Source organism: Erpetoichthys calabaricus, chromosome 7, assembly GCF_900747795.2.
Source record: "Erpetoichthys calabaricus chromosome 7, fErpCal1.3, whole genome shotgun sequence".
NCBI classification, from domain to species: Eukaryota; Metazoa; Chordata; class Cladistia; order Polypteriformes; family Polypteridae; genus Erpetoichthys; species Erpetoichthys calabaricus.
The window spans coordinates 97628532-97655426 of NC_041400.2; the positions used below are offsets into that span (position 1 = coordinate 97628532).

At 38.1% G+C, this 26895-nt stretch overlaps 1 protein-coding gene across 1 annotated transcript in view; it reads right to left on the reverse strand.

The window, feature by feature from the left end:
• Positions 1-8585: 8585 nt before the first annotated feature.
• LOC114654132 (bifunctional 3'-phosphoadenosine 5'-phosphosulfate synthase 1) overlaps positions 8586-26895 on the reverse strand; it is a 75007-nt gene continuing 56697 nt past the window's right edge. The window contains exon 8 of the mRNA XM_051929459.1: positions 8586-9484. Coding sequence (XP_051785419.1) covers positions 9346-9484 — 139 coding nt within the window. The 3' untranslated portion in view covers positions 8586-9345. The remainder of the gene's footprint in view (positions 9485-26895) is intronic.

Sequence of the window (26895 nt, forward strand, 5' to 3'; positions counted from 1 at the left end):
AAAATTGAATACATTGTTATTATTTTTAATTTAAAAACACTATTTTATTTTCATTTGAGCCAGAGATGAAGGCTTTCCCTTCCTTCCAGCCCCCTTCTGTTTCAGGGTATGATCTCTGAAAAGGTAAATTACATTCCTGGATACATAAAATATCTTCCTGTCTCTCTTTATGTGCTGTAAATGCAATATCTCTTTTATTCTTTCATTATATGGCTTTTTATTTTGATACTTCTTTTTCTGGGTTTTTCTTTCTATTCTTTTCACTCTCTTGGTTATGCTCTTTTTCTTTTGCTCTTTTCATCAGGGTGATTTTTGGTAAGGCTTCCACCGATTCTTCTCTTAAGAAGGTGGTCTTCGGGCTAGCCATTGCACCCTCACTTTCTTTCTTTCTGTCTGGTGTTTTCCACTATTCCTTCCTCGTTAGTTGATACCATTCTTTCATTTCTACATATTCTCCGGTTTCTTTCTAAATTATTGTAAGCGATGGTGAGTCCGATAGCAAGCTGGACATTTCTCACAACTTCCTTTGGAAATTTCCCAAACTGCCTTCTATTCGTTGTTGTAGGATGTTCAAATTGACATTTTCTTCTTCTCATCGATCTTTGTTTAGCTATTTTTGTTTTTCTCTCATACAAGGGATCTTACTGCTTTCTATTATTTCTTTTATCTTTCCTGTACTTCCTATGGGAGTTTGGATTATTATTACACTGTTTCCTTCTACCTCATCATTAGATTCTTCTTTATCATCCTTTTCAAATTGGATCTTTAATGTGTTAATCTTTTTGCACCTATTCACATATGATAAAGCACAGGTTTTAGAACCATGGGTAATCTCGCTACACAAATGGTAGATTGTTTTCTCTTTAAAGTTTCTTGCCAAATGCCCCATAGTTTTACACTTTTCTTGATTACATTCAGCCACCATGTGTCCCTCTTGCTTGTATCTTCTACACATTTTCAGCTGTCTGCTATAGATTTCTGTGCCTCTAATGTCACCACTTTGTATTGAGGGGGGCAAGTGTTTTAAATCTTCCACCTCTCTTATTCTTAGCTTAACCCAAAAATTGTAGAAGCCTGTTTTTATGCCATGTTCATCTCTTCCTGCACTGTGAAGCTGCCGTCACCAAGCTTCATGGTGGGGATGGTGTGTTTTTGATACTGTGAAGTGTTTGGCTTATGCCACATAAAACATATAGTCTGATATCCAAAAAGCCCAATTTTGTCCTCATCTGACCACAGCCCCTTCTTCAAGGTGACTTCAGAGTCTCCCATGTACCTTCTGGCAAACTCTAGCCAAGATGCCATAGGTATTATTTTTTTAACATTGGCTTTCTTTTTGCCACTCTCCCATAAACCTGTGACCTGAGCAACAGTAGCCGTATGTACAGTCTGCCCAATATCAGCAACTGTAGCATTTAGCAGTTCTCATAAGTCTCTTGGTGGTTCCCTCACTAGTCTTATTCTTGCACAATCATTCAGATTTTGTGGATGGCCTACTGTAGACAGATTTAAAGCTGTGCCATGCTCTTTCAATTTCTGAATAATTGATTTAAGGTTTCTTTATTTAGTCATGTTTACACAAGAAAACATGAAATTTGCCTTATCATTTGCATCTAATAACAGACAGAATGAAATAAAACAGACAAATAGAAACAAGAAAGGTCAAGGTAAGGCAGTTAGATAATACATATTTACACCAAAAAAAAAAAGTTACAGGGTATATATCAAAACCTTAATCATTATCTCCGATATTTCTTATTGAAAAGTTGTATGGCACTAGGAAGAAAGGAGTTTCTGGAGCGATTTGTGTGGGTTTTCAAAGCGACTATCCTTCCTGATTTACTGAATTTTAGTTCTACATGTAATGGATGTCTGTAATCAGTTGAGATGATTTCCAGTTTCTTTAACATTGCCCTCTGATACACACTAGACAAATCATCTACATCAGTCCCAATCACTTCAGCTGCATACTTCATAATCTGCTGGGGCTTTTTTGAGCTTTGGTTTGTCAGACTATTAAACCAGGCAATGAAACTGAAAGTGATCACAGACTGGATCAGATTGCGGTAAAAGGACAACATGAGGTCCTTGTCTACTTTAAATAGTTTGAGTTTATGGAGGAGAAATAAGCGCTGGTTGCATTTAGAGAATATTTTTTTTTTTGTATTTGTATTCCAGTTAAGATTGTTATCTAGGTAAGTTCCTAAGTATTTATATTCATATTCATTTATGTTTATAACCGGACTCCAAGTAATATTCAGTGACTTCAATATTTTCTTGTCTCCATCCTCTGACTTGTGCATTTCAAACACCTTTTCACAGAGTTTCCTGGAGTGTTCTTTTTGTCTTTACTATGTGAATTAAGTCACAATACTGACTCACCACAAATTAAACCTTCTGATAAGGTGTGTTTATACTAAAAGCAATTTAAATCCATTGTCTACGGACAGGTGATCTTCATTTGCCAGTTATGCGACTTCTAAAACCAATTGCCTGCACCATTGATGATTTAGGTGTGTCATATTAAATGGAGTGCAATCAATTATTTTGTGTTGTATATTTATAGTTAATTTAGACCACTTTCCACAGATTTGTTTTTGTCTCAACACTAAAGCGTCATTTTCTATTGATCAATATCAATAAAATTAAATCAACTGGAATCAACTGTCCCTTCAGAGAATCCTTGAGTACCGCTAGTTTGACTTTGTGTCAAATGAGTGGTTGCGCATGGAGTCCTGAATGAGGCACATTACTTGCATTGTGAGGGTGCGTCGGTTACGGCACTATGGCCATGTGGAGCAGTTCCCTGAGGGTGATCTGGCTCATAAGATCCTCATTGCTAAGGACCTGAGTGGCTGAACTAGGACGAGGGGTCACCCACGTAACACCAGGCTGTGGCAGAAACAGGGTCATTCCCAGAGGGTGGGGAGTGGACCGCATATCTGCCTGGGGGGTTGCCAACCAAGATCCCAAGCTGTTTTGTCATGTGGTACATGCTCCCCAACCTGATCTGACGTGAATGTCAAAAAAGCAAATGAAATCCATTAAGATTCAATGTTGTATACAGTAATCCCTCCTCCATCGCGGGGGTTGCGTTCCAGAGCCACCCGCGAAATAAGAAAATCCGCGAAGTAGAAACCATATATTTATATGGTTATTTTTATATTGTCATGCTTGGGTCACAGATTTGCGCAGAAACACAGGAGGTTGTAGAGAGATAGGAACGTTATTCAAACATTGCAAACAAACATTTGTCTCTTTTTCAAAAGTTTAAACTGTGCTCCATGACAAGACAGAGATGACAGTTCAGTCTCACAATTAAAAGAATGCAAACATATCTTCCTCTTCAAAGGAGCAAATAAATCAATAGGGCTGTTTGCTTTTAAGTATGCGAAGCACCGCGGCACAAAGCTGTTGAAGGCGGCAGCTCACACCCCCTCCGTCAGGAGCAGAGAGAGACAGATAAAAAAATCAATATGTGCCCTTTGAGCTTTTAAGTATGCGAAGCACCGTGCAGCATACTTAAAAGCTGCACACAGAAGGTAGCAACGTGAAGATAATCTTTCAACATTTTTAGACGAGCGTCCGTATCGTCTAGGTGTGCGAACAGCCCCCCTGCTCACACCCCCTACGTCAGGATCACAGATAGTCAGCGCAAGAGAGAGAGAAAGAAAAGTAAGCTGGGTAGCTACTCAGCCATCTGCCAATAGCGTCCCTTGTATGAAAATCAACTGGGCAAACCAACTGAGGAAGCATGTACCAGAAATTAAAAGACCCATTGTCCTCAGAAACCCGCGAAGCAGCGAAAAATCCGCGATATATATTTAAATATGCTTACATATAAAATCCGCGATGGAGTGAAGCCGCGAAGGGCGAAGCGCGATATAGCGAGGGATTACTGTAATAATAAAATTTGAAAACTTCCAAAGTGGGAGAATACTTTGGTACTGTATTCAAACAACAGCACTCATGCAGAAGGACATCTCAGAATGCACATGCCCAACCTTGAACTGGATAGAATACAGCAACATAAGCTAATGCTGGGTTTTACTGATGTTCACCAAAACTAAACGTTTGGAATGATGGTACCTGCTTGGACGAATTTAGATTTTTGTTACATCATACGGACGATAGGGTCAGAATCTGGCATAAGAAGCAGAAATTCACATTTACTTCCTGTCTTGTGTCAACGGTACAGGATGGTGATGCTGTAAAATGTGTGGGTAACATTTTCTTGACACATTAGAGATCTTAACACCAACTGAGCATTCTCTGAATATGACAATACTAAACATTGTTGATGAAGTATGTATCTCTTTTTGTTCACAGTCTTTCCTTTTCAACACAGATATTTTTAGTAAGTTGATGAACCACCTCAATATGTACATATACACAACATAGCAAACTGGTTCTACAAACGTGACTTAAATTTGCTCCAATAGCCTACACGGCTCTCATATCTTATCCCAACACAGCACCTTTGGGATGAGGTGGCACAGAAAGATCACATCATGAATTGGCGATGCTATCAGGACAGCATGGACCAAAGTCCCTAAGGAATGTTTCCAGCATCTTGGTAAATCCATATCTCAAAAGAATTTAGTCTGAACCCACATAGTAGGTAAGTGTACCTAAAAATATAAATACACTCTTTCAATGGCTACTTTAAGTTGCATGTACCTGATTAATTAATCGATTGATGGAAGCGGTATTTGTGACAAAGCGGGTTGGGCTCAACACTCCCTGCTACTTGTGGAAGCCTCTTGATCCCACAACAATTAAGAACGTAACCGGGACAATCCAGGCAAATGAGGACGTACATAGCAAGGGGTAGGTATGCTCGCTCAGCCAGTGGAGACATTAACAGCTGCAGTCTTCATCACCGACCCGTCTTAGCTGCCTCAGACGGCTCTAGCTAGAGCGTATGGGGTCGGTCATCCTCCCATCATCCATCGATCCAGCAATCGTACCTCAGGTTTCCTGGGGAGGACTCCACCATGCTTGTACCCACTCTAAACTGTGGGTCAAACCAGCCCCTGGAACACCACTCCATCGCTCCTTTGTGGGGCCCATGATTGTGCTGCCTTTCCCATCTTAAATTGCTAACCGATGTTGCTCTCTTCCCATGTTTTTTTCTTTCTCCCTCTCCCTACTGTGCTGATACTCCCAATGGGGCCCAGGTGTGCATGCGCTGCTCACTCCAAGGAACTAATGAGGCACCTGATTGACGCACACACTTGCACGTACATTCTCAATTCGGCAAAGCAATCAGTTCCTGAAGCCAAGTGCATTCGTGCACTCACCCACACCCAATTAAAGACAGCACTTTCCGGGACACGCTTATTTAAAATCAGATGCCCACCTGTTGGTACTGCATGATAGACAAGAACCTGCCCAAATTTTTCAGCAGTGAGGAGACCATCAATTTTTGATCAATTTACCAATTCCTTTTATGAAAATGTAGCCTCAAACCCACAGAAGACATCCATGTTGCTTCAATGATGCCTGCAGACATTGGTTCATTTACCATTGTCCAGCCCTTCATTGAACAAACTGCCCTCTGCCAGAGCAAATAATTACATTTTGGCTCTACAGTCCATAGCTCCTATTGCCATCCTTCTGCACTAGTCCTTGCACTCTTGTGTGGGTGAATTGTGTGACTTTATTTCTACTTTGGTGGGTTGACTTTTTGGTTACAATGCTTCAATAAAGACCACTTCTAATAAAACTTGTTCATATTATACGTGGGTGTATATTAGGGTCCCAGTCCTTCCTGCCAGCAGTGCACAGACAGCAGTGCTGGATGTCTTCCGATCTCAAAATCAAGTAAGCGTGATGCATTTCTCATTTGCTGCAATCAGTTTTCTGTAGCCAAACATTGCATTTTCAGTCCTCAGCTTTTCCAATATGTTCATTCTTCTGTCGAAGAGCTTGGACAACACATCTTTAATCTTTAAGCCTTAATAAATGGATAAGTGCTTGTGTGTCTGTTATTCCACAAGATGGCACACCACAAACATGTTTAGTAATAAAATGCATTAAATTTTCCATTCCAATAGATGGCGCACCACAAACATTAACACTGCTTTAACAAATCTCATACCAAATGTTATGTAATAGAGACTTATGCATTGCATGGTGCACTGCAAACATTAACACAGAACTACTTTGATTGTTTAGATTGCAACCCGTCTTAGATAGTTAACATTGCTAGTCTCATTACAATGCAACAGGCACTCATATTCTTAGATAATGTGAGGAATAATGCTGGATTCTTATGGCAATGCCCAAGTTCAAAAGTCAAAAGGCCAGAATGTTTTGCTGCCCTTTGCCAAATAGTCATCCAGTCCTTTGTTAGTAACTTCATAACAGATACAAATGCAGGTGACTTTAGTGCAGTGTGATAAATGATAGCTGTGGAGTTTGTTCTTGGAGATGCCACATTCATTGGGCAATCCTATTCAAACATCAGGAGGGGTATTTTGATAAAGCCGACAGTGATGTCAAGTGCCAATGTAGGACAAGGAGGAGAAGGAGAATAAGGAAACATTTAGTCATAATAAATTACAATAATTGACTACTACTGAAAAGGAAATATAAACTGCCTTACCAGCAACTCTAACAAGAGGTAATTTTGCTAAAGTAAGAGAGCTCAGCCTTGATTTAAATTCTGTGACTGATGGTTTAGGTTTAGATAGATTTTATTATCCCAGAGGGAAATCTGTTTGCAGCAGGAAAGATCTACACACATACACGTTCCACTGGATACAAGTTTAACTGGGACACTGTAAAACTAAAATCCAGGGCCAATACTAAAAGTACCACAGAGTTGGTCAAATCGTGGCACTCTAATGAAAACACCATGGACACTTGGAAAAGAAGAAATTCTAAATAATAAAGACTTTATGACCAACACCTTCCGAACTCCACCTTACTAATCCATACCCACCCTTCCCCAGCTACATATTGCCTTTGATTCCTGAATGTCTAATCATTTTCCTCTGATGATGACACCTGGCTGGTTGTCGAAACCTTAGTTATAAAAAACTATTTTAAGATACATGACTCATTTTCTTCCTTTGTGGATCTATAGCTACAAATATATGTACACACATATACTGTACATATATACTGTACATAATATTAAAACTATATTTATTTATTGAGCTGTCATAATTCATAGTTTGTTTTTATCCCCAAAGTAAATGGAATTACAGGTTGACATAAAACTTAATTTAATTTACTTGAAGTTCTCTTTTAAAAAAAAAATAAATTTTTTTTTACTGTAAATAACTAATGACCAAAATGTATAGTATTATGGCTTCCTTTTAGAGTATCCCTAAGATTTAATGTATTCAAAGAGCACAAAACCAATACATGAAACCCACAAATACTTTTAAATGCAAATATAAATTTAATAGCATTCATATTTAATTTGTTTACTACAAAGATGTTAAAGACATGATTTGAATCATTATCAATATGATGGCTTTTATATTAATATTATAAACCTATGAGAGAGTAAACAAATGATGGTTATAACAGATATTGGTCAATAAAACAAATAATTGTTTAGCAGTATCACATGAGTAACATGAAATCCTAATTCAGTACATAAATAGTGATCATAAAATACACTTCAATACAGTAAAGCCTTGGTCATCCAGACTTCTGATTTTGTTCAAACAACCCAAAGATGATCACATGAGAAATGGCAGAGGCCTACATCAAATACCGAGTGACAAAGAGAGGAGTGTAACTCAATTTTAGAATTACATTTGGCTCAAAATAGCTGTCTTTTAATGCAGCTTTTCTAGCCTTCTTATGTGTTCAAGAAAATGTATTTGAGCTAATAAAAGCCTACTGTTCCAATTAGTATTTTACAACTCTGAATATTTCACAAATATACATTTTTCAACTGGCACGTTATTCCAGTACAGATGCTGGAAAATGACTAGGATTTTGTAGAAAATGCAATCACTAAAATTATAAATATTTCTCAGATATGTTAAGAATATAGATCATATTATATTGAATATTTCTGCCATGTCAGTTTACTAATCAAGATTTTACTAATATGTTAATTTCAAAAACCAATTCGAAAACAAGAACAGTTGTACATCATGTTCAACTTTCATAATAATGAAATCTACAGCATAACAACTAATGTGATGCTATGCTTATTTAGCCATGATACAATATTGTGGAAGAAATATATGTAGAGAATATAATATTTTTCATAAAGGTTTAAAGTAAAATATTACATGAACAAGGAATAAAACAGAATATATATATATATATATATATATATATTATATATTATATATTATATATATATATTATATATTATATATATATATTATATATTATATATATATATATATATATTATATATATATATATATATAAAAAAAACATTGAAGGGGAAGGATAACATTCACTATGATTTCATAGTGATTAAGGCATATGAGAGAACTTGGTAAAGAACAAAAGAGAGGTTATAGTAGGCAAAATATAGTTGCATAAACAGGCATTTCATAGTCCTTTTGGGAATTAATCTGTATGAAAGCCAAAAGTAAATAATGTATCTTTAGCCTACATTTAATAGGCAGAATCTCCAAAAAAGATATAAATAAGAATTTACAGAAAGTGGCAGCTAAAAAGCTTAATGAACCTATTGACATTGGTAAATTAGTCCTAAACTCCCAACTCACTTACATCACAAACCCCCATAAAGTCTGGAAACAGGTATTAAACTTGATAAGATCAGCCTTCAAATGAGAAAGCATTCTTTCTGTAGATAAAATAAATAGAGTGGACCACTTCTATTGTAATATCTCATTTACATACTAAAATGATTACTAATCTTTGTTAAATGGTTTGCATTTGGATTCAATATTAAAATTTAAGATGAAACTCAAATCATATCAAAAATTCTGAAAGGAAAAATGACCCAGTATTCTGTTTGACAAGGCAAACACTAAGATTGGATAAAATTCTTAGCAGAATCAGCTATGGAAAGTTTGTTGAAATAAAAATAAGTTAAAAATAAAGGAAAGTAAAACAAATAAATCTTTATAATTGTACAAGCTTGTTATGTTAGACTGCTGTAAAAAGAAAATTAAGTCTATCCATTAAAAAAAAAGTAATTTGAGTAATTTGTTCATTACAAGTATGTAATAGAATCCATAAGACTATAAGCTGTGATAGTAGCTTTATGAGCAAGAGTCTCCATTTAGGAAATGACTTCCTGACAAACACCACAACAAAGCAGTAAGAACAGTAACTGTGTGGTCCCTGGTTAATTCATTAACTGTTAAAAGATTTCTATGCACTCAGTAAATCTTAACATTTCTCCAAAGATTTGTAGTAATCACTTAGAACATCCCATGCTTTGGGAGCCATGAAGCCTTCAGGTGGTTTCTGTCCTTCACGTGCCATTTTACGCATGCGTGTTCCTGAGATGAAATCAAAATCTTCATGGCTGAAAAATAAAATAATAAAATTCTGAAATGTCAGAGTTCTTCAAGGAAGGTAGCTGGAATAGAATGTTTTACACAGGTGCATACATTGATCCCCCTACCTTGGCTCTCACCACTGACATTTATTAAGACATTTCACTTTGCTTTTCCCCGTCTTCTGCATAGTAATTCATCAGAGCCAATTTCTAACTTTGCTTAGCTTCATGTGTGTCCCATAGCTTTCTTGTTAGTTCAATCCACACGACAATATATACAATACACTGCATAATGTCTTTCCCAAAATACTTTCAGTTTGGCTTGAATCTCCAAGTTTCTACAATTTCTGATAACTGCCCATGGTGTCCTGCCACTTTGGAGGACTCAGTAACTGCTTGCATTTCTAGCTGAATATATCTATGAATGGCCAAAGTTGTATCTAAAACTACATATTAATACTCCTTTTTTTGCTCATACAAAACAAATTTATCCATCCATCCATCCATTGTCTCCCGCTTATCCGAGGTCGGGTTGCGGGGACAGCAGCTTGAGCAGAGATGCCCAGACTTCCCTCTCCCCGGCCACTTCTTCTAGCTCTTCCGGGAGAATCCCAAGGCGTTCCCAGGCCAGTCGAGAGACATAGTCCCTCCAACGTGTCCTGGGTCTTCCCCGGGGCCTCCTCCCGGTTAGACGTGCCCGGAACACCTCACCAGGGAGGCGTCCAGGAGGCATCCTGATCAGATGCCCGAGCCACCTCATCTGACTCCTCTCGATGTGGAGGAGCAGCGGCTCTACTCTGAGCCCCTCCCGGATGACTGAGCTTCTCACCCTATCTTTAAGGGAAAGCCCAGACACCCTGCGGAGGAAACTCATTTCAGCCGCTTGTATTCGCAATCTCGTTCTTTCGGTCACTACCCATAGCTCATGACCATAGGTAAGGGTAGGAACATAGATCGACTGGTAAATTGAGAGCTTCGCCTTGCGGCTCAGCTCCTTTTTCACCACGACAGACCGATGCAGCGCCCGCATTACTGCGGATGCCGCACCGATCCGCCTGTCGATCTCACGCTCCATTCTTCCCTCACTCGTGAACAAGACCCCGAGATACTTGAACTCCTCCACTTGGGGCAGGATCTCGCCACCAACCCTGAGAGGGCACTCCACCCTTTTCCGGCTGAGGACCATGGTCTCGGATTTGGAGGTGCTGATTCTCATCCCAGCCACTTCACACTCGGCTGCGAACCGATCCAGAGAGAGCTGAAGATCACGGCCTGATGAAGCAAACAGGACAACATCATCTGCAAAAAGCAGTGACCCAATCCTGAGTCCACCAAACCGGACCCCCTCAACGCCCTGGCTGCGCCTAGAAATTCTGTCCATAAAAGTTATGAACAGAATCGGTGACAAAGGGCAGCCCTGGCGGAGTCCAACTCTCACTGGAAACGGGTTCGACTTACTGCCGGCAATGCGGGCCAAGCTCTGGCACCGATCGTACAGGGACCGAACAGCCCTTATCAGGGGGGCCGGTACCCCATACTCTCGGAGTACCCCCCCACAGGATTCCCCGAGGGACACGGTCGAATGCCTTTTCCAAGTCCACAAAACACATGTAGACTGGTTGGGCAAACTCCCATGCACCCTCCAGGACCCTGCTAAGGGTATAGAGCTGGTCCACTGTTCCGCGACCAGGACGAAAACCACACTGTTCCTCCTGAATCCGAGGCTCGACTATCCGACGGACCCTCCTCTCCAGGACCCCTGAATAGACTTTTCCAGGGAGGCTGAGGAGTGTGATCCCTCTGTAGTTGGAACACACCCTCCGATTCCCCTTCTTAAAGAGGGGGACTACCACCCCGGTCTGCCAATCCAGAGGCACTGTCCCTGATTTCCATGCGATGTTGCAGAGGAGTGTCAACCAAGACAGTCCTACAACATCCAGAGCCTTGAGGAACTCCGGGCGTATCTCATCCACCCCCTGGGCCCTGCCACCAAGGAGTTTTTTGACCACCTCGGTGACCTCAGTCCCAGAGATGGGGGAGCCCACCTCTGAGTCCCCAGGCTCTGCTTCCTCATTGGAAGGCATGTTAATGGGATTGAGGAGGTCTTCAAAGTACTCCCCCCACCGACCCACAACGTCCCGAGTCGAGGTCAGCAGCGCACCATCCCCACCATATACAGTGTTGACACTGCACTGCTTCCCCTTCCTGAGACGCCGGATGGTGGACCAGAATCTCCTCGAAGCCGTCCGAAAGTCGTTCTCCATGGCCTCCCCCAAACTCCTCCCACGCCCGAGTTTTTGCCTCAGCAACCACCAAAGCCGCATTCCGCTTGGCCTGCCGGTACCTATCAGCTGCCTCCAGGGTCCCACAGGACAAAAGGGTCCTGTAGGACTCCTTCTTCAGCTTGACGGCATCCTTCACCACCGGTGTCCACCAACGGGTTCGGGGATTGCCGCCACGACAGGCACCGACCACCTTACGGCCACAGCTCCGGTCAGCTGCCTCAACAATAGAGGCACGGAACATGGCCCATTCGGACTCAATGTCCCCCACCTCCCTCGGGATGTGGTCGAAGTTCTGCCGGAGGTGGGAGTTGAAGCTACTTCTGACAGGGGGCTCTGCCAGACGTTCCCAGCAGACCCTCACAACACGTTTGGGCCTACCAGGCCTGACTGGCATCCTCCCCCACCATCGAAGCCAACTCACCACCAGGTGGTGATCAGTTGACAGCTCCGCCCCTCTCTTCACCCGAGTGTCCAAGACATGTGGCCGCAAGTCCGATGACACGACCACAAAGTCGATCATCGAACTGAGGCCTAGGGTGTCCTGGTGCCAAGTGCACATATGAACACCCCTATGCTTGAACATGGTGTTCGTTATGGAAAAACAAATTCATTGTATTATTAAAAGTTAAATATATAATTGTAAGGAAAATCCCTTGATTCAATACTTCGCAACTGGCGAAAATTTTTTTTTAGATATTTTCAAAGTGCAAATTGATAGTAATTCTGTTCAGTTAACAGTTAAACTTTAAAATATAAATGATCTTTATATAATAGACTCACATTTTAAACTTTTAACGCTGCTATATATAGAAACCAAATTGCAGTTTTCAGGTATGATAAAGTCTTTTTAATCTGGATGGTATATTCTTTGTGTATATTTCAGTTGTCTTTAAACTATCCACAATTTTTGCAGACACACACAACGAAAAAAAAATAAATACTTTCAGTTAAACACAAGAGAAATAGTTAAAATTCTCCATATTTTGAAATGGAGAGGATCAATGGTACAAGTACAAGATTATTTTTTTAACAAGCGATTTACTGAAAAGCTTGGGAAAAGAGAACAGATGGATTTAAGTGAAAACTATATCTTAAATAATATTTTTTTAAAAATCATCTATGTACACCAACAGTTAGTGAAAATAATCCAACCTAAGGCACAGAAAAGCAACCAAAACCATAGCACTCCTACCACCCTGCTCGACAAAAGAAATAATGGTATTGTAGTGGCAATATTTGAATCTTGCCACATGGTTTTTGAGAGCAAACTACAGTTTTTTTTTTACTCCTTGTTATCCTCATGTTAATACTTGCTATTTAGCTGCATAATTATATAGAGGTAGCTGTAACAACATGGACATTATTAAGCTATATCAATGAGTTCTGCTGGTTCTTGGATATTGCCTAGTGGGTTCTTTTTTAAACATACTGTATTTTTCTGTCTTTATACAGTATATTACTCTGTCCTGCAGTTTGGTTTCATTGGATAAATTAAATATCCAGTTATTGTAGAGCTTTTTTAATACCCGACACTTTCACTGAGATAAAGAACCTTGACACAGTAACCAAATAACATACTGAGAAACTGGTCCAAAACTGTATTTTGTTTGAGACATTCACACTGAAGATATCCACAGTGTAGATATATTTATAGATGAAATACAAAATAATGTTAAAAAAAGAAATGTTAAAAGAAAATTTTGTTTCAACCTCCTTAGTGTTATTTTACCAAGCCAAAAGAAAATGTTATTACATGTCATAGAAACTTGTAAATATCAAAACATAAATTAAAATATAAAGATGTAAACACAGTAGGAAAAGTAGAATACGTTTTGAAACAGTCACGAACACACAGCCTGAAGTTGCTTCTTTGCACACTTTTCTTATATGTTTTGCTTGCACATGAGAGGGTAGAATGTCAGTTCCTAGTCTGCACTATTGACACTCCTATTGTGTTATCATAGGCTACCACAATGCAAGGCTTAATAACTTCCACATTTCCCCTAATATGAACATTGTGAACAATGCTTAGAGGGTTAATGTTTTTCCTATCCTTGTACTTGTTCGCAATCATTTTACCTTTTTTTCCCCCACACAACTACTGCTTAACAAGGCCACAGTCACCAGGCATACCATGGTGGTTCTGTCATACAGTGTCATATGCATCAGTTTCACTATTCTTGTAAAATGTCTGGTGATCAATTCACATTGTCATCTCTACTAATTGATTTGAGCAATGGTTCAATTTGGTCTAAAACTGGCTTTAAAGCTTTTTTTCATGATTGTTTGGTTGAAGGATCTACCACACTTACCATTCATGATTCTGTGCAGTATGGCGTTACACTCACCCCATATCTGACTTGGGCTTAACCATAATTACATAGAATTCCAAACCAAACTCGCGATAATCACCAAGAAGATTAATAGATATTTTTACCTACTATCCATATTACTAACCGAGAATGCTAAACCGGATGGACGCAGGGACATCCGGCCATGGGCCGTAGCCGCAAAAAGACGTACTGCGCAGGCACCCCAAGAAATGAGGCGCCGCGAGAGGCGGCCGCAAGCACAGAAAAAAGGAGTCAAAGAAATGAGGCGCCGCGACCACAGAAAAAAGGAGTCAAACGCAGGCGACGCACACAGCGCCGCACGAAAGCCATTGCACACAAAACTAGCACACAAAAAAAAGAAGCCGCTCGCGCCCCACAAATCCAACACCCAACTCCAAGCACCCCCCCCCCCCCCCCCCCCCCCCCCCACAAGCAACGGACGGGACACACACACAAAGAGGACGATTCAACAAGCCCCTGGCACACAAAAAAAAGAACCCGCAACCCACACCCCCCCCCCCCACAAGCAACGGACGGGACACACACAAAGAGGAGGATTCAACAAGCTCCTACCACACCAAAAAAAAGAAGCCGTGACCGCCACACCAAGCCCATTAGGGACGAAACGGGACAGACTACGGACATAGCACTCGAAACGTTCACAACAACGACGATTCAGACCCACAAACACACTAACATCAATGAGAAGTTACACCCAAAGCCCCATTTCTAAAGGAACCGTCCGCAGACACCTGCTAAACGATTGCGCCACTTAGCTGACAACGCGTTCAATAATGAGTCCACTATTGAGGAAAATTCATTGGGATTAATGAATGTCATTTGCAATCATTGTCATTCACTTAACTTCCCTGAAGAAACAACTGGCAATACAAGTAATGAATTTACACGTTGTTGTCAAAAGGGTCAGATTAGACTGCCTCCTTTACATTCATATCCTGAATATCTACAGAAGCTTCTAACTAACAATGTACCTGAAAGTAAAAACTTTATGAACTGCATTAGATCCTACAATAGTTCATTTGCTTTTGCATCTACTGGAGTAAATATCAGGCCACCAAAAGGCAATGGCCCATACTGCTTTCGCATATGTGGACAAATATTGCATCGCATTGGAACAGTGCACCCTGAAACAAATCAACAACGCAAATATGCACAAATCTACACACAAAGCCCCATTTCTAAATGAACCGTCCGTATTAAACATACGTCATCTCAACACGTTCACACTATGCAGCATAGGTGGATCTCATTACAATAAGGCACTATTAACCATTCAACCGCAGAAAAGGCTCCATATTAACAGTGAGTGCAATCCTCTTTATTACTTATCCATATTTATCACGCTCAAGAACAAACAAGTCATAAATTCACGATCACGGGTACAAATCGATACGGCTCGGATAACGGGACCAAACACAATTCACACTATGCAGCATAGGTGGATCTCATTACAATGAGGCACTATTAACCGTTCAACTGCAGAAAAGTCTCCATATTAACATTGAGTGCGATCCTCCTTATTACTTATCCATATTTCTAACGCTGAAGAACAAACAATTCATGAATTCACGATCACGGGTACAAACCGATACGGCTCGAGTAACGGGACCAAACACACGAACCCGCATGAAAAAAAACAATACACGTCGGCTCCAACGCGCTTCTGAAACTCTGGAAGAAAAAATGTCTCAGCTCCAAAAACGCAAAGCTCAACTAACACAGTTACAGAAACGAACCCAAATGGACAGACACACTGAACATGGATGCATGCAGCGCGCGTCTCACAGTACTGCATCGAAACAGGCACGACTTCAAAACGAAACACCTCCCGTCTCAGACATACAGAAACGGCAGCGAGGGAAGATCAACGACAGACACCTGCTAAACGATTGCGCCAGTTAGCTGACAACGCGTTCAATAATAAGTCCACTATTCAGGAAAATTCATTGAGATTAATGAATGTCATTTGCAATCATTGTCATTCACTTAACTTCCCTGAAGAAACAACTGGCAATACAAGTAATGAATTTACACGTTGTTATCAAAACGGTCAAATTAGACTGCCTCCTTTACATTCATATCCTGAATATCTACAGAAGCTTCTAACTAACGATGTACCTGAAAGTGAAATCTTTATGAACTGCATTAGATCCTACAAATCGATATCCACTATGAACATTAACAGTGGCACTGCACATGACATCCGTCTTGCAAAACTGTTAATTATTGATGAATGTACAATGGCATCCACTCACTTACTCCACACCATTCATAAACTTCTACAAACGTTTATGAATAATGATCTTCCCTTTGGAGGAAAGGTACTTTTATTACGAAGAGATTTTAGACAGTGCGTAGCTATTGTTCCACATTCCATGCGCTCAGCTATTGTTCAGTGCACCTTACAATACGCAGACAATTGGCATTGCTTTCAAAAGATACAGTTAGTACATAACATGCGATGTCCACATCCAGATCATAACAATTGGTTATTACAGCTGGGAGATGGTACACTCACCAATACAGATAGACTTCACCCAGATATTATTACAATTCCTCAAGCCTTTATCTGCGCCGACTTAGTTACAGACAGATTTGGAACAGCAATCTCATTTGACCAAATGCCCCTTTTAACACAACGCACTATATTATGTCCAAAAAATATTAATGTGGAAAACATAACTACCCAAGTCATTACATTACTGCATCATCTACACCTTCACACTATTCTATATCTCATTCATACATCACGCTCTTTCTCATTCCCAACACCAGGGGTTGGCGAGCGAAGCGAGCAGGGGGCGGAGCCCCCTAGTGTTACGCCTAACCGTTTACTTTGATTTAAAGGGTCTGACCTCATTAGGGTCACATATACCGTATTTAGAAGACTCAAGTAAAACACAAACACAAGGCACACTGAAGAAAACTGCCATTAGTGAAGATGGCAGAGAATTATTAGCTAGCTTTATTGCAGTTAAAAATTTCATATTGACATCTTTGTGCAGCTTTGTTGAAAACATTACTGAGTGTTAATATGCCATCAAGGTCTTACATCAAATTCTACTAAAAGATGGCAGCAACTTAAAATGTACACAACAAAAAAAATGTGAACTTACATTAAAGTACAGTATATTAAAAAAGATAAATAAAAATAAAAGTTTGTTAGTGAAGACAAAATACTGTATGCTAAACAGTATAATGTTGACAAGAAATATATATTTGATTTTCATTTATGAAAACAGAATCTTTCAACTTACGTTAAAAGCACAGGTTAAAAAATAAAGTGATATGATTAGGATTGAGCTACAGTACATATAATCAAATTCACAGATTGTCTGTAAACTTCCTTCTCTTGATAAATTAAACTATGTCAGCTTTCTAATGAAGCACACAAAAGGAATGTGTGAGAAAAAACAAACAACTTCTTAAGATATACCATAAAAAACAACTCCTCCCTTAAATGTTTTCATTAATGTGGCGCCAAAGATCCCAACAAGACATCTGTGTGAAGTATTTTTTTCCCCCCATTCTGTATACAGAAGCAATTATGGTGCATTGGTTCTGTTCCTTTTGCAGTGGCTTCAATAATAATAATATACTTTATTTTTAAACTTTCCTTTTCTTATTAAAAAAATAAAACAAAACCACATCTTAAATAAATTTGCAAGTTTATTTTACTCAGAACATATACCATACTAATTTGCAAACATCTGGCCATCACAAGAATCACAGGAAACGAGCTAGTTACAAATAAAGTTTAGTGGCTTCCCAGTGAAAGGCGCAAAAAAATATAAATAAATAAATACAAACACACACACACATAATTGTTGAGTCATTAAATTCAAATACAATTTGCAAAAAGGATAGAACCTTCTCTTTCTGTTAAATCTGCATACCCCCCAATAACATTTGAAAAGTACATTGAAATACATCAGGTTAGAGCTGGTTGGTAAAGCAGAATTCTTCTGCTGTTTTTAATGGTGTATTTATTTTTAAAGCTATTATGGCACCATATGTGTTTATCCCCATGATTAGTACAGTATAAGATACTCTTGGGTAGCACCATGATGATAAATGCAATTAATCACCTCCATGATTATAACAACATTTGTAGAAAACATGAAAAAAAAATACTTTTTATGGATATGGTGAATGCATGGTACATACATGGCACTGAGGGTTCTCATGGAGCACAAACGCAAATATCAGCACAGTTTCTTTGCAGCCTTTGTCGATTTTCGTTAAGGTGTTTGACTCAGTTGATCAAGCTGCCCTGTGGGACATCCTGAGTCTTCGTGGGATCCCCTCAAGGTTGCTGGATATCATGGCCGGCCTTGTACCCTGGTAAAGTGAGTGCTGCGCAGAGTGGAGGCAGAACCTCTGTGTTTTTCCCAGTTGATTCTGAAGTTCGTCAGGGCTGTGTTCTTACTCATACTTTGTTCAATGCTTGTATGGACTAGGTGTTGGGGTGCAGCGGCTGTGGGGCATCTGTTGGTGAAAAAAGATTCACTGACTCTGATAGGGGTTCGCTCTAACTCTCGAGAGGAGTCTGAGTGTCTGGGCTTGCAAGTGTCTGTGTGTGTGTGCACATATATATATATATATATATATAGTGCTGGTTCATACCAAAAACTGTTTTTTATTTTTGTTATGATATGGATTTTTCTTATACCGCGTCACCAGTTTAAATAGCCTAAACAACATTCGGAACGTGGCGCAGTGGGAAACTGTTTAAGGGGGTACCTTTTTCACTGCTGCACCACTAAACATGCATGCAACAGAGTACATGCGTTAGTGGAGGTATTGAGCGGTGAAAATGGACAGAGAACATTCTGAAACTGAAGCTGTAGCAGACGATAAAGCTGAACATGATGACACAGAAGAACTTTTGCCAAAAAAAGGAGCCGTGTCTGTTGTCTACAGATACTTTGGTATTAAAAGGTTGGATGTGGACCATTATGTTCAAATGTGTGAATACTGTTCCTATACTACTGGATAAGGGCTGGGCAAGTCAAGGCATTATTATCGCTTTAACATGTTAATTAATGCCGACAATTATTTTATTGCGCATTAACAGTTTGTTATTATTATTTTGAAAGCCTCAGTCTCGCTAACGATTGATAGAGATCAGTAATCTTGTTATAGCGCTTTTTGATACGCTTTTGCCAGATGGAAAGTTGATTTGACCTTGAATCCCTGTGCGTGAATGAGTAGCGAAGAGCAAACAGCTTCTAAAATGGCATTTGGAGAGATACCAAATTGAATGCTCAAAGCAAAATAATCCATGGATGACTTTTTTGTATTATCACCTTTGCTCTTTGCAATATCCATTGAGCCATTGGCTGATTACTTTTGAAATGCCTCAGACATAAAGGAGATTTTCAGAGAAGGACTTGAACAGAAAACATCACTATATGCAGGTGATATGGCAATGTATATATATATATATATATATGACCCACAAAATTCTGTGCCAGCAGTCCTAAAAGTACTAGCAGATTTTCAAAAGATATCTGGACTCAAAATTAATTTGAATACAAGTGTGCTCTTTCCAATGAACTCTGTAGCACACAATATTAGACTGGACACCTTCCCATTTATCTTTGCAGATCAGTTTAAATATCTAGGGTAAATATCACAAGTAAATATAAAGCTCTTTTTCAATACAATTTTGCTGTTTGCAAGAAAAAAAACACACAAAATGTGAACAGACGGTCCATCTTCCACCTCACATTAGTAGGGAGAATGAACACTGTTAAGATAAACATCCTTCCCAGGCTTCTTTTTTTATTTCAGAGTATCCCCATATACAGTACATTAGCAAATCTTTTTTAAGAAACTAGATTCAATCATAACCTCATTTATTTGGAATTCAAACCACCAACACAACCAAAGGGCGATTCTATAATGACCTAAAGCAGAATGGGGCATGGCATTACCTAACTTTCAATTTTATCACGGGGCGGCAAATATACAGGCCATAAAGACCTGGACATCGACAGAAATTGATGAACATAGAATAGCCTGGTCTACAATAGAATTAAAATCTTGCAGTACTTGCTTCAGTAAATAAAAGCTATCGTCAGTACACTAATAATCCAATTGCCTTTCATTCAATCAGAATTAGGAACCATTGTAGGAAGCACTTTAAGACAGAGAAGCTCTTACCTGTTGCACTTCTACATGAGAAACACTTTCTTCCACCCTCTCAAACATGCACAATATTTAATGTCTGGACAATTCCTGGGATTAAAACGTTTATAGACTTGTACAACTGCGGTGGGTTGGCACCCTGCCCAGGATTGTTTCCTGCCTTGTGCCCTGTGTTGGCTGGGATTGGCTCCAGCAGACCCCCGTGACCCTGTGTTCGGATTCAGCGGGTTGGAAAATGGATGGATGGATGGATAGACTTGTACAAAGATAAGGTTTTTGCATCCTATGTACAATTAAGCTTCAAATTTAACTTGCTATCAACACAAGTTTTCCAGTACTTTCAAGCTAGAAGCTTTCCTATACGGAACCTGCCTAATTTTCCTCACCTTCCAGCTATTTCTATTTCAGATTAAATATTGATCAGTCTTGCAGACTCAGATAGCATCTCTTCAGTTTATTAAAACATTTTAAAATCCCTTCATTTCAAAGATCCCAGGGCACAATGCAGAAAGGATCTTTCACTTAATATTTCAGAAAAGAAGTGGAAGGCAGCCATGCACAGCATACACTCTAGCTCCATTTGTACAAAGCACTCAATTATTCAACTTAAAATTTTCTATTGAGCGCATTTATCTCAACTAAAACTATCCAAAATGTTTCCAGGGCAAGATTCAAAGATGCAGTCTAGCTCCAGCCTCACTGGGCCACATGTTTTAGGCATGTACCAAAATAAGATCTTTTTGGACAAAAATATTTGAATGCCTATTATATAGCCTTGGTGTCACAATAACTCCTAACCCATTAACAGCTGTGGTTGAAGTACTCCCAGATGTTCTTAAAGTGGAGAAGGACAAACAAATCGTAATTGACTTTAAGTCACTACTAGCACACAGACAAATGGAAGAATCCCATCCTACCACTTTTAAGTCAGTGTGTAACTGATGTCCTATACTATTTGAAATTGGAAAAAAATTGAGGTTCTGTTCAAAACCTTTATATGATAATATTAAGATCTAATCAATAACATTTTAGAATACGCTTCTATATTGGGGGCAAAAGGATACTCTTACTTCCTTGCAGCTTTCAAAGATGTGCTTAGTTGGCTGGCTCTCCTCTTTCGTTTGGGTGAGGGTTGAATTTTGGTTTTGTTAAGTTTGACTTGATTGTATGGATTGTTATTTGCTTTTAATTAAAATCAATAAAAAAAAAAATTGCTGGAAAGAAAACCTGACACCCTTGTCTAAAACAATTATTGAATAAATTGTAAACAGCTGCCAAGGATTTGCACCTTTACAAAATCTTTAAAATGTTCCTGGCAATTAGTCTTATATACTATATTTTTATATTTTATATATAAATATAGATTTTAAAAGTGGTATCATCTGGCAATGTGCAGAGCAAAAGCAAAGCAAACTTGTTAACATAAACTGTGAAAGACTGTGAAAGGCGGCAGCTTAAATCACTGAAATTATCCTTTGCTGTCAGTGTCTTAAACATTGACAAAAAAGCAACTGATTTCATAGTTTAAAGAAAGGGGGACAGTTTAAGCCCTGGAGGTCTTGTACACTTTTCCAAATAAATATGAACCATTTGACAACCTATTACCCATAACAAAGATGCTACAAAAGAACAAGATTTTCCAGGACAAATTGTATATTAAGATAAGAAATTTGACCTGTTATTCCTACATAATAAATGATGCTGAATAAAAATGTGCTTTACTTATTCTTGATTATAGTAGAAGAAAACCAAACAACCACTACAGCTGCTATTACAGCATGAATAACCTAATGCTCAATCATAACGTTTGATAATACATGTAACAATCAATTCCTAAATCCTTGTCCATTAAGTGCATCACGTTTTTTGATTTATACTGTATATAAAAAACAATATGGAAATCTGTAAGCTCACTTTATTTTCTTTGGGAAGATTTTGTCAAGCAAGTATTTCAGAGAAAGAGACATGCCATCATCATGCTTGCATTATAATATTTTATGAATGTGTGAAATGATATTATGCTTCCATATTGCATGTATTAGTGACTAGGACCAGTGCCAACTGAGTCCATGTTGCTGCCATACCTCCAAATTAACCCTTAACTACTCGTGCTGGTGTATTTTGTACACCAATCTCAGTTATTTTTGTCCAACGGCCTCTTACTTGAACCTACCGGCAGCATCCGCCATCTATCTTCAGCTTGATTCGCTACAAGTACAGTGTTACAATGGTTTTCCTTCAGTGTGCCCCAAGCTAGTTTTATGAGTGGATGCACAGTCAAAATTTCCATATGGTGCATTTGGTACACCACGTGGGTACTTGCGTATGTATGACAACAATGAGATTTTCTTCTTGCAATTACTTTGTCTGCAAAGAACATTCAACAACTGAAGTGAAATGTGATACAGGTGCAAATCCTGCAGTGGATGAAAGTGTGACTAGTGATGAATGACACTGTCATATTATTCAGTAATATGGTATTAAATTACATTAAAAACATGTACAATTTAAAATGATTGCAATATTTTACATTACAACCTCAGAGCGTGCATATACCGTAAATTGCCATTTTAACACAGATGAATAAAGTACACAGCACAAGTACTTATGAGATGAGAAATAGTGCTAACTGTTTACCTAATAATTATCTGCAGGGAAATACATATTATTAAAAATCCAAATTTGTGGGAATTATTAAATGTGTGCAGGATACCTGCAATCCTGTATCAAATATATAGAGTCCTGCAGATGACTGGATGTTGGCTCTTTTGGCACGGGCTCAGGAATTCTCACAGTGGATATTACATTCACACTCTGTTTCAGTCAACTTGTCAGGCTCACATGTCTTCTCATAATATCTTCAAACTTCAAGTGCACAAAATTTGACACACAGTACTTTTCTGAGAGAATGCAAAAATAGTAAATATTATTTTTCTCCCTCCCATCAAGTTTTTATTTCCCATACATCATCTTTTTTACTGCCATACAAATAGAAGTTTGATGATGAGACCAAAAATTCACTATTCAGATTCCGATTCTATGACGTTCAAAACGTTAAGAAAAGTTTGCTTTTAATGTAATATCTGCAAGTGTGTCTATTGAAACTTATGTATGATGATTACTTCCAGTAAAACAAATTGCCACTCTTTTTCAAAGAAGCTCATCGCTTTGGTCTTCAGGCCTATTTTTGGTCCAGTTTGGTGCAGTATTTATCCCCATATCTTTCAAAAACAGTCTGACACAAGTTCATCATTAACTGCATCAGAAACTGTTTAATTTAACTGGGATATTTGCAGGCTGCTAAGTTTAATCATAGGATAAAGCCTAATTTAAAAATACATGTACACATATGCTGAGGCACATACAAACTCATGCACAAGTGCACACATACATTTCTTTACAGTGTGTGAGCATAACTGAAGATAATTGACAGGTTGTTGGCCCTACAAGACCACATACTGGATAATGAAGAGAAAGAAACACAACAGATCAATACAGGTTGACATGAACATAAGCATTAAGCCATCCATGTACCTATCTATCTATGCTGCTTGCTTACTTTATTTGACTGAATGTTTTTGGATTCATATTAAATAATATTTAAGTGGCTCACCTCATTCAATTTCTTATTTATTTTTCCATATCTACTTTGTACAGGGTGGTCCAGATCTAATTATGCAATTATTGCATTGCATTAAAAGTTGCATAGATAGATCTGGACCACACTATACATGATAAATATAATTTAATGTACATGAATGTCTATTATTTTAAAATACAAATCAATTATACTGTAAAATTTTCCATTCAGTGATTTTCTGTCTTTATCACTAAAATGAAATTTACATCAGAATCAGAATTCATTTTATTGGTATTATTTGTGTACCAGGAATTTGTCTTGATGCAACATACAAGGACAACATAAACATATAAAAAGCTAAATATAAAAAGCTAAAATATGATGCAACATACAAAGAAACACAAAACATGAGTTAAAATAGGATACAATTTGGGAAAAAAAGGCCTAGGTATTCTGCACACAGTTACTGAGCAGGAACTCAGACCATGGAAAAAAACAGTTTAGGTGGCATATTGTTTGAGCTTTCTCCATACAAAGGCATTCACCAGAGGGAACTTTAGAGTAGGTGGTGTTTTCATCTCACTTAAGGTTTTAACAGCACTGTGCCCAGAAACTTAAATGACTTGGCCTTCTCAATGGAAGAACTGCACAGTCATACTAAAGTTAAAAGCGTCCCTTGGTGACCCCCATTGGTGGTCCTGTTGTACAATAATAAGCATTTGAAAATGTGGCAACTTTGCACACAGTCTCAAGAGTATTTTAAATCAAAAAAGGGGCAATTCTCCACACACAAATGCTTAGTCCCATCTGATGTGTACTTTATTATTTTTCTGACAGTTTAATCCTTATTTTAATATGTCATATTTTCCAGAGTACAGTCAAATTTGTATTTACATGTGCTAAAGAATATACAATGATGGCTTACTAAAGATACCCACTTTAAAAGAATATTTTGTGTTACCTCAAAACATGACAAATAACAATATCTTAAGTTGTGATTTTAAAATTGCAGGCTATTTATTATACCATTTTCAGTTTTCTTTTGACTTCTAACCATAATCATTGTGAGACAACATTAAAAACAAAATTACTGTTTGCCACCAACTCAAAAACAATTTAAAAATAAAATGATAGCCAGTGTTTACAGTATATACAATAATTTGATCTTAAATTAGTTAGATCTTCCACTGAGAGTTTCTATATAAAATTTACCTGTTATAAATGACAGCTTCATGTAAAAAGCAAACTACTTCACAAAGAAATTTAAAATGTTGCCTATAAATATCAGCTTGTTAGTAAATCAAGCAACTCTCGGGTAATATCGGGATTTTAAGTGCAGAGCTATGTATCTTTTATTTACCCAAAACTTTTTTTATTTGAGACATGGACAGCATTCTTCCAGCTGGGACCTTGCTTGATGGTTTTACCTTTTCCATTAATCATGTAAAATAAGACAAAAGAGCTAGTCTTAGAGACCTGAATGAATTAAGTATTTCAATTAAAAGTATAGCTAATATTAACTTTTTTGAGGTTTTGATAGTAGAAATTAATACTGAAATCAAAACTGAAATTTCCCAAAAATGTTCTTGACTCAGCGTGCTTCAAAGAGTAACATGCACTTTCATTATAAAAAGTTTTATCTAATTATTAACCCGGCAGTAAACATTCAAAATGCAGTTTTCTTCTGTTATAGAAACTGTTCAAGACTGTCATTTAAGTCCATTTGATCTTCCACTTCAATTAGTGAAAAATGTGAAAACTAGCAGAGTTATGAAGCACATATATAGCAGTAGTAGTTTAACGGATATGAGTCATCTTATAAATATCAACAATTCATCCAAAAAAAAAAATCCAGATAAGGACCTCAATTTTTTTTTTTTATAACATTCTCAAATAAAAGGATCAAAATGCAAGCCAAAAGAAAAGACAACAAAAGTGAATATCTATCAGTCTGCATTAAGTGAGAGTATTAAAATGAAGATTTACTCCCTAAATATGTAATCTGTCTCAATATATGAAAAAGGTTAATTACAGTAATCCTTCTTTCCAAATCTTTAAACAGTCAGTGTATGTCTTGAGTCCGTTTTTTTTTTCCATTTGTAGCTTCCACCTGGAAACATAATACTTATTTTGATTCATATGCTAGTAAAACTCTGCTGATATCACAACTTTTATGCTATTAATAAAATGCATTAGTGAAGTGACAGGGTAGAAGAAAGAAAGAGAATGTGTTTTATTGGTGGAAACCCAACTAATAGCACATTGATATGAGATGCTTTTTAGATAAAGCGTTTCAACAATAATCTAAATCTTGGCCATCATATTTTTATTAAAAATATCGGCTTCCCCAACTTAAATATGCTTTAAAATGAATAAGCCCTATTAAAATACTGGGTGCAAAACAGCTAGTTCATTACTATCAAACAAAATGAACTACTGTAAATCTTCTATATAATGAAGCATGCATCAAAATAATATGTATAACTACATTTTCTTCTCTCAGTCACATTCACGCTCCCCCCGATCTGACACCCTTAGTTTCAAATAAAGTTGTGGTATAACAAACTTGCCTCTCCCTCTCCGAGTTGACGCAATTTATCTCCATTCTTTTTACAAGAGCAGCGATGACCACAATTGGTCGATACCTGGTCAGAACTATTTGTTGTACTGGCAATCAAAGATATGATGCCCTGTGACCGCTATCAGACTATTATGCAGCATTTGCGTTTTGACAACAGAGACACCCGTGCAGAACATGTGAAAAATGACACATTTGCTGTGTTTTCAGATAACTGGCAATGTTTTGTTGAGAACAGCATTTTGAGTTAAAACCCAGTGCAACATATTATTGTTGATGAGCAACTGTTTCCAACCAAGGTCCATTGTCCTTTCTTGCAATACATCTCAACCAAGCCTGACAAATTTGACAAAGTTTTGGAATGCGTCAGATTTGAAGTCAAAGTACATGCGCAATGCCACTCATTTGGGAAAAAATCCCAGTCATACCACGGGAGAAAGACTTTCCGAGACTGTGGCCATAAAGCTTATGGAGCCATTTCTGGACAA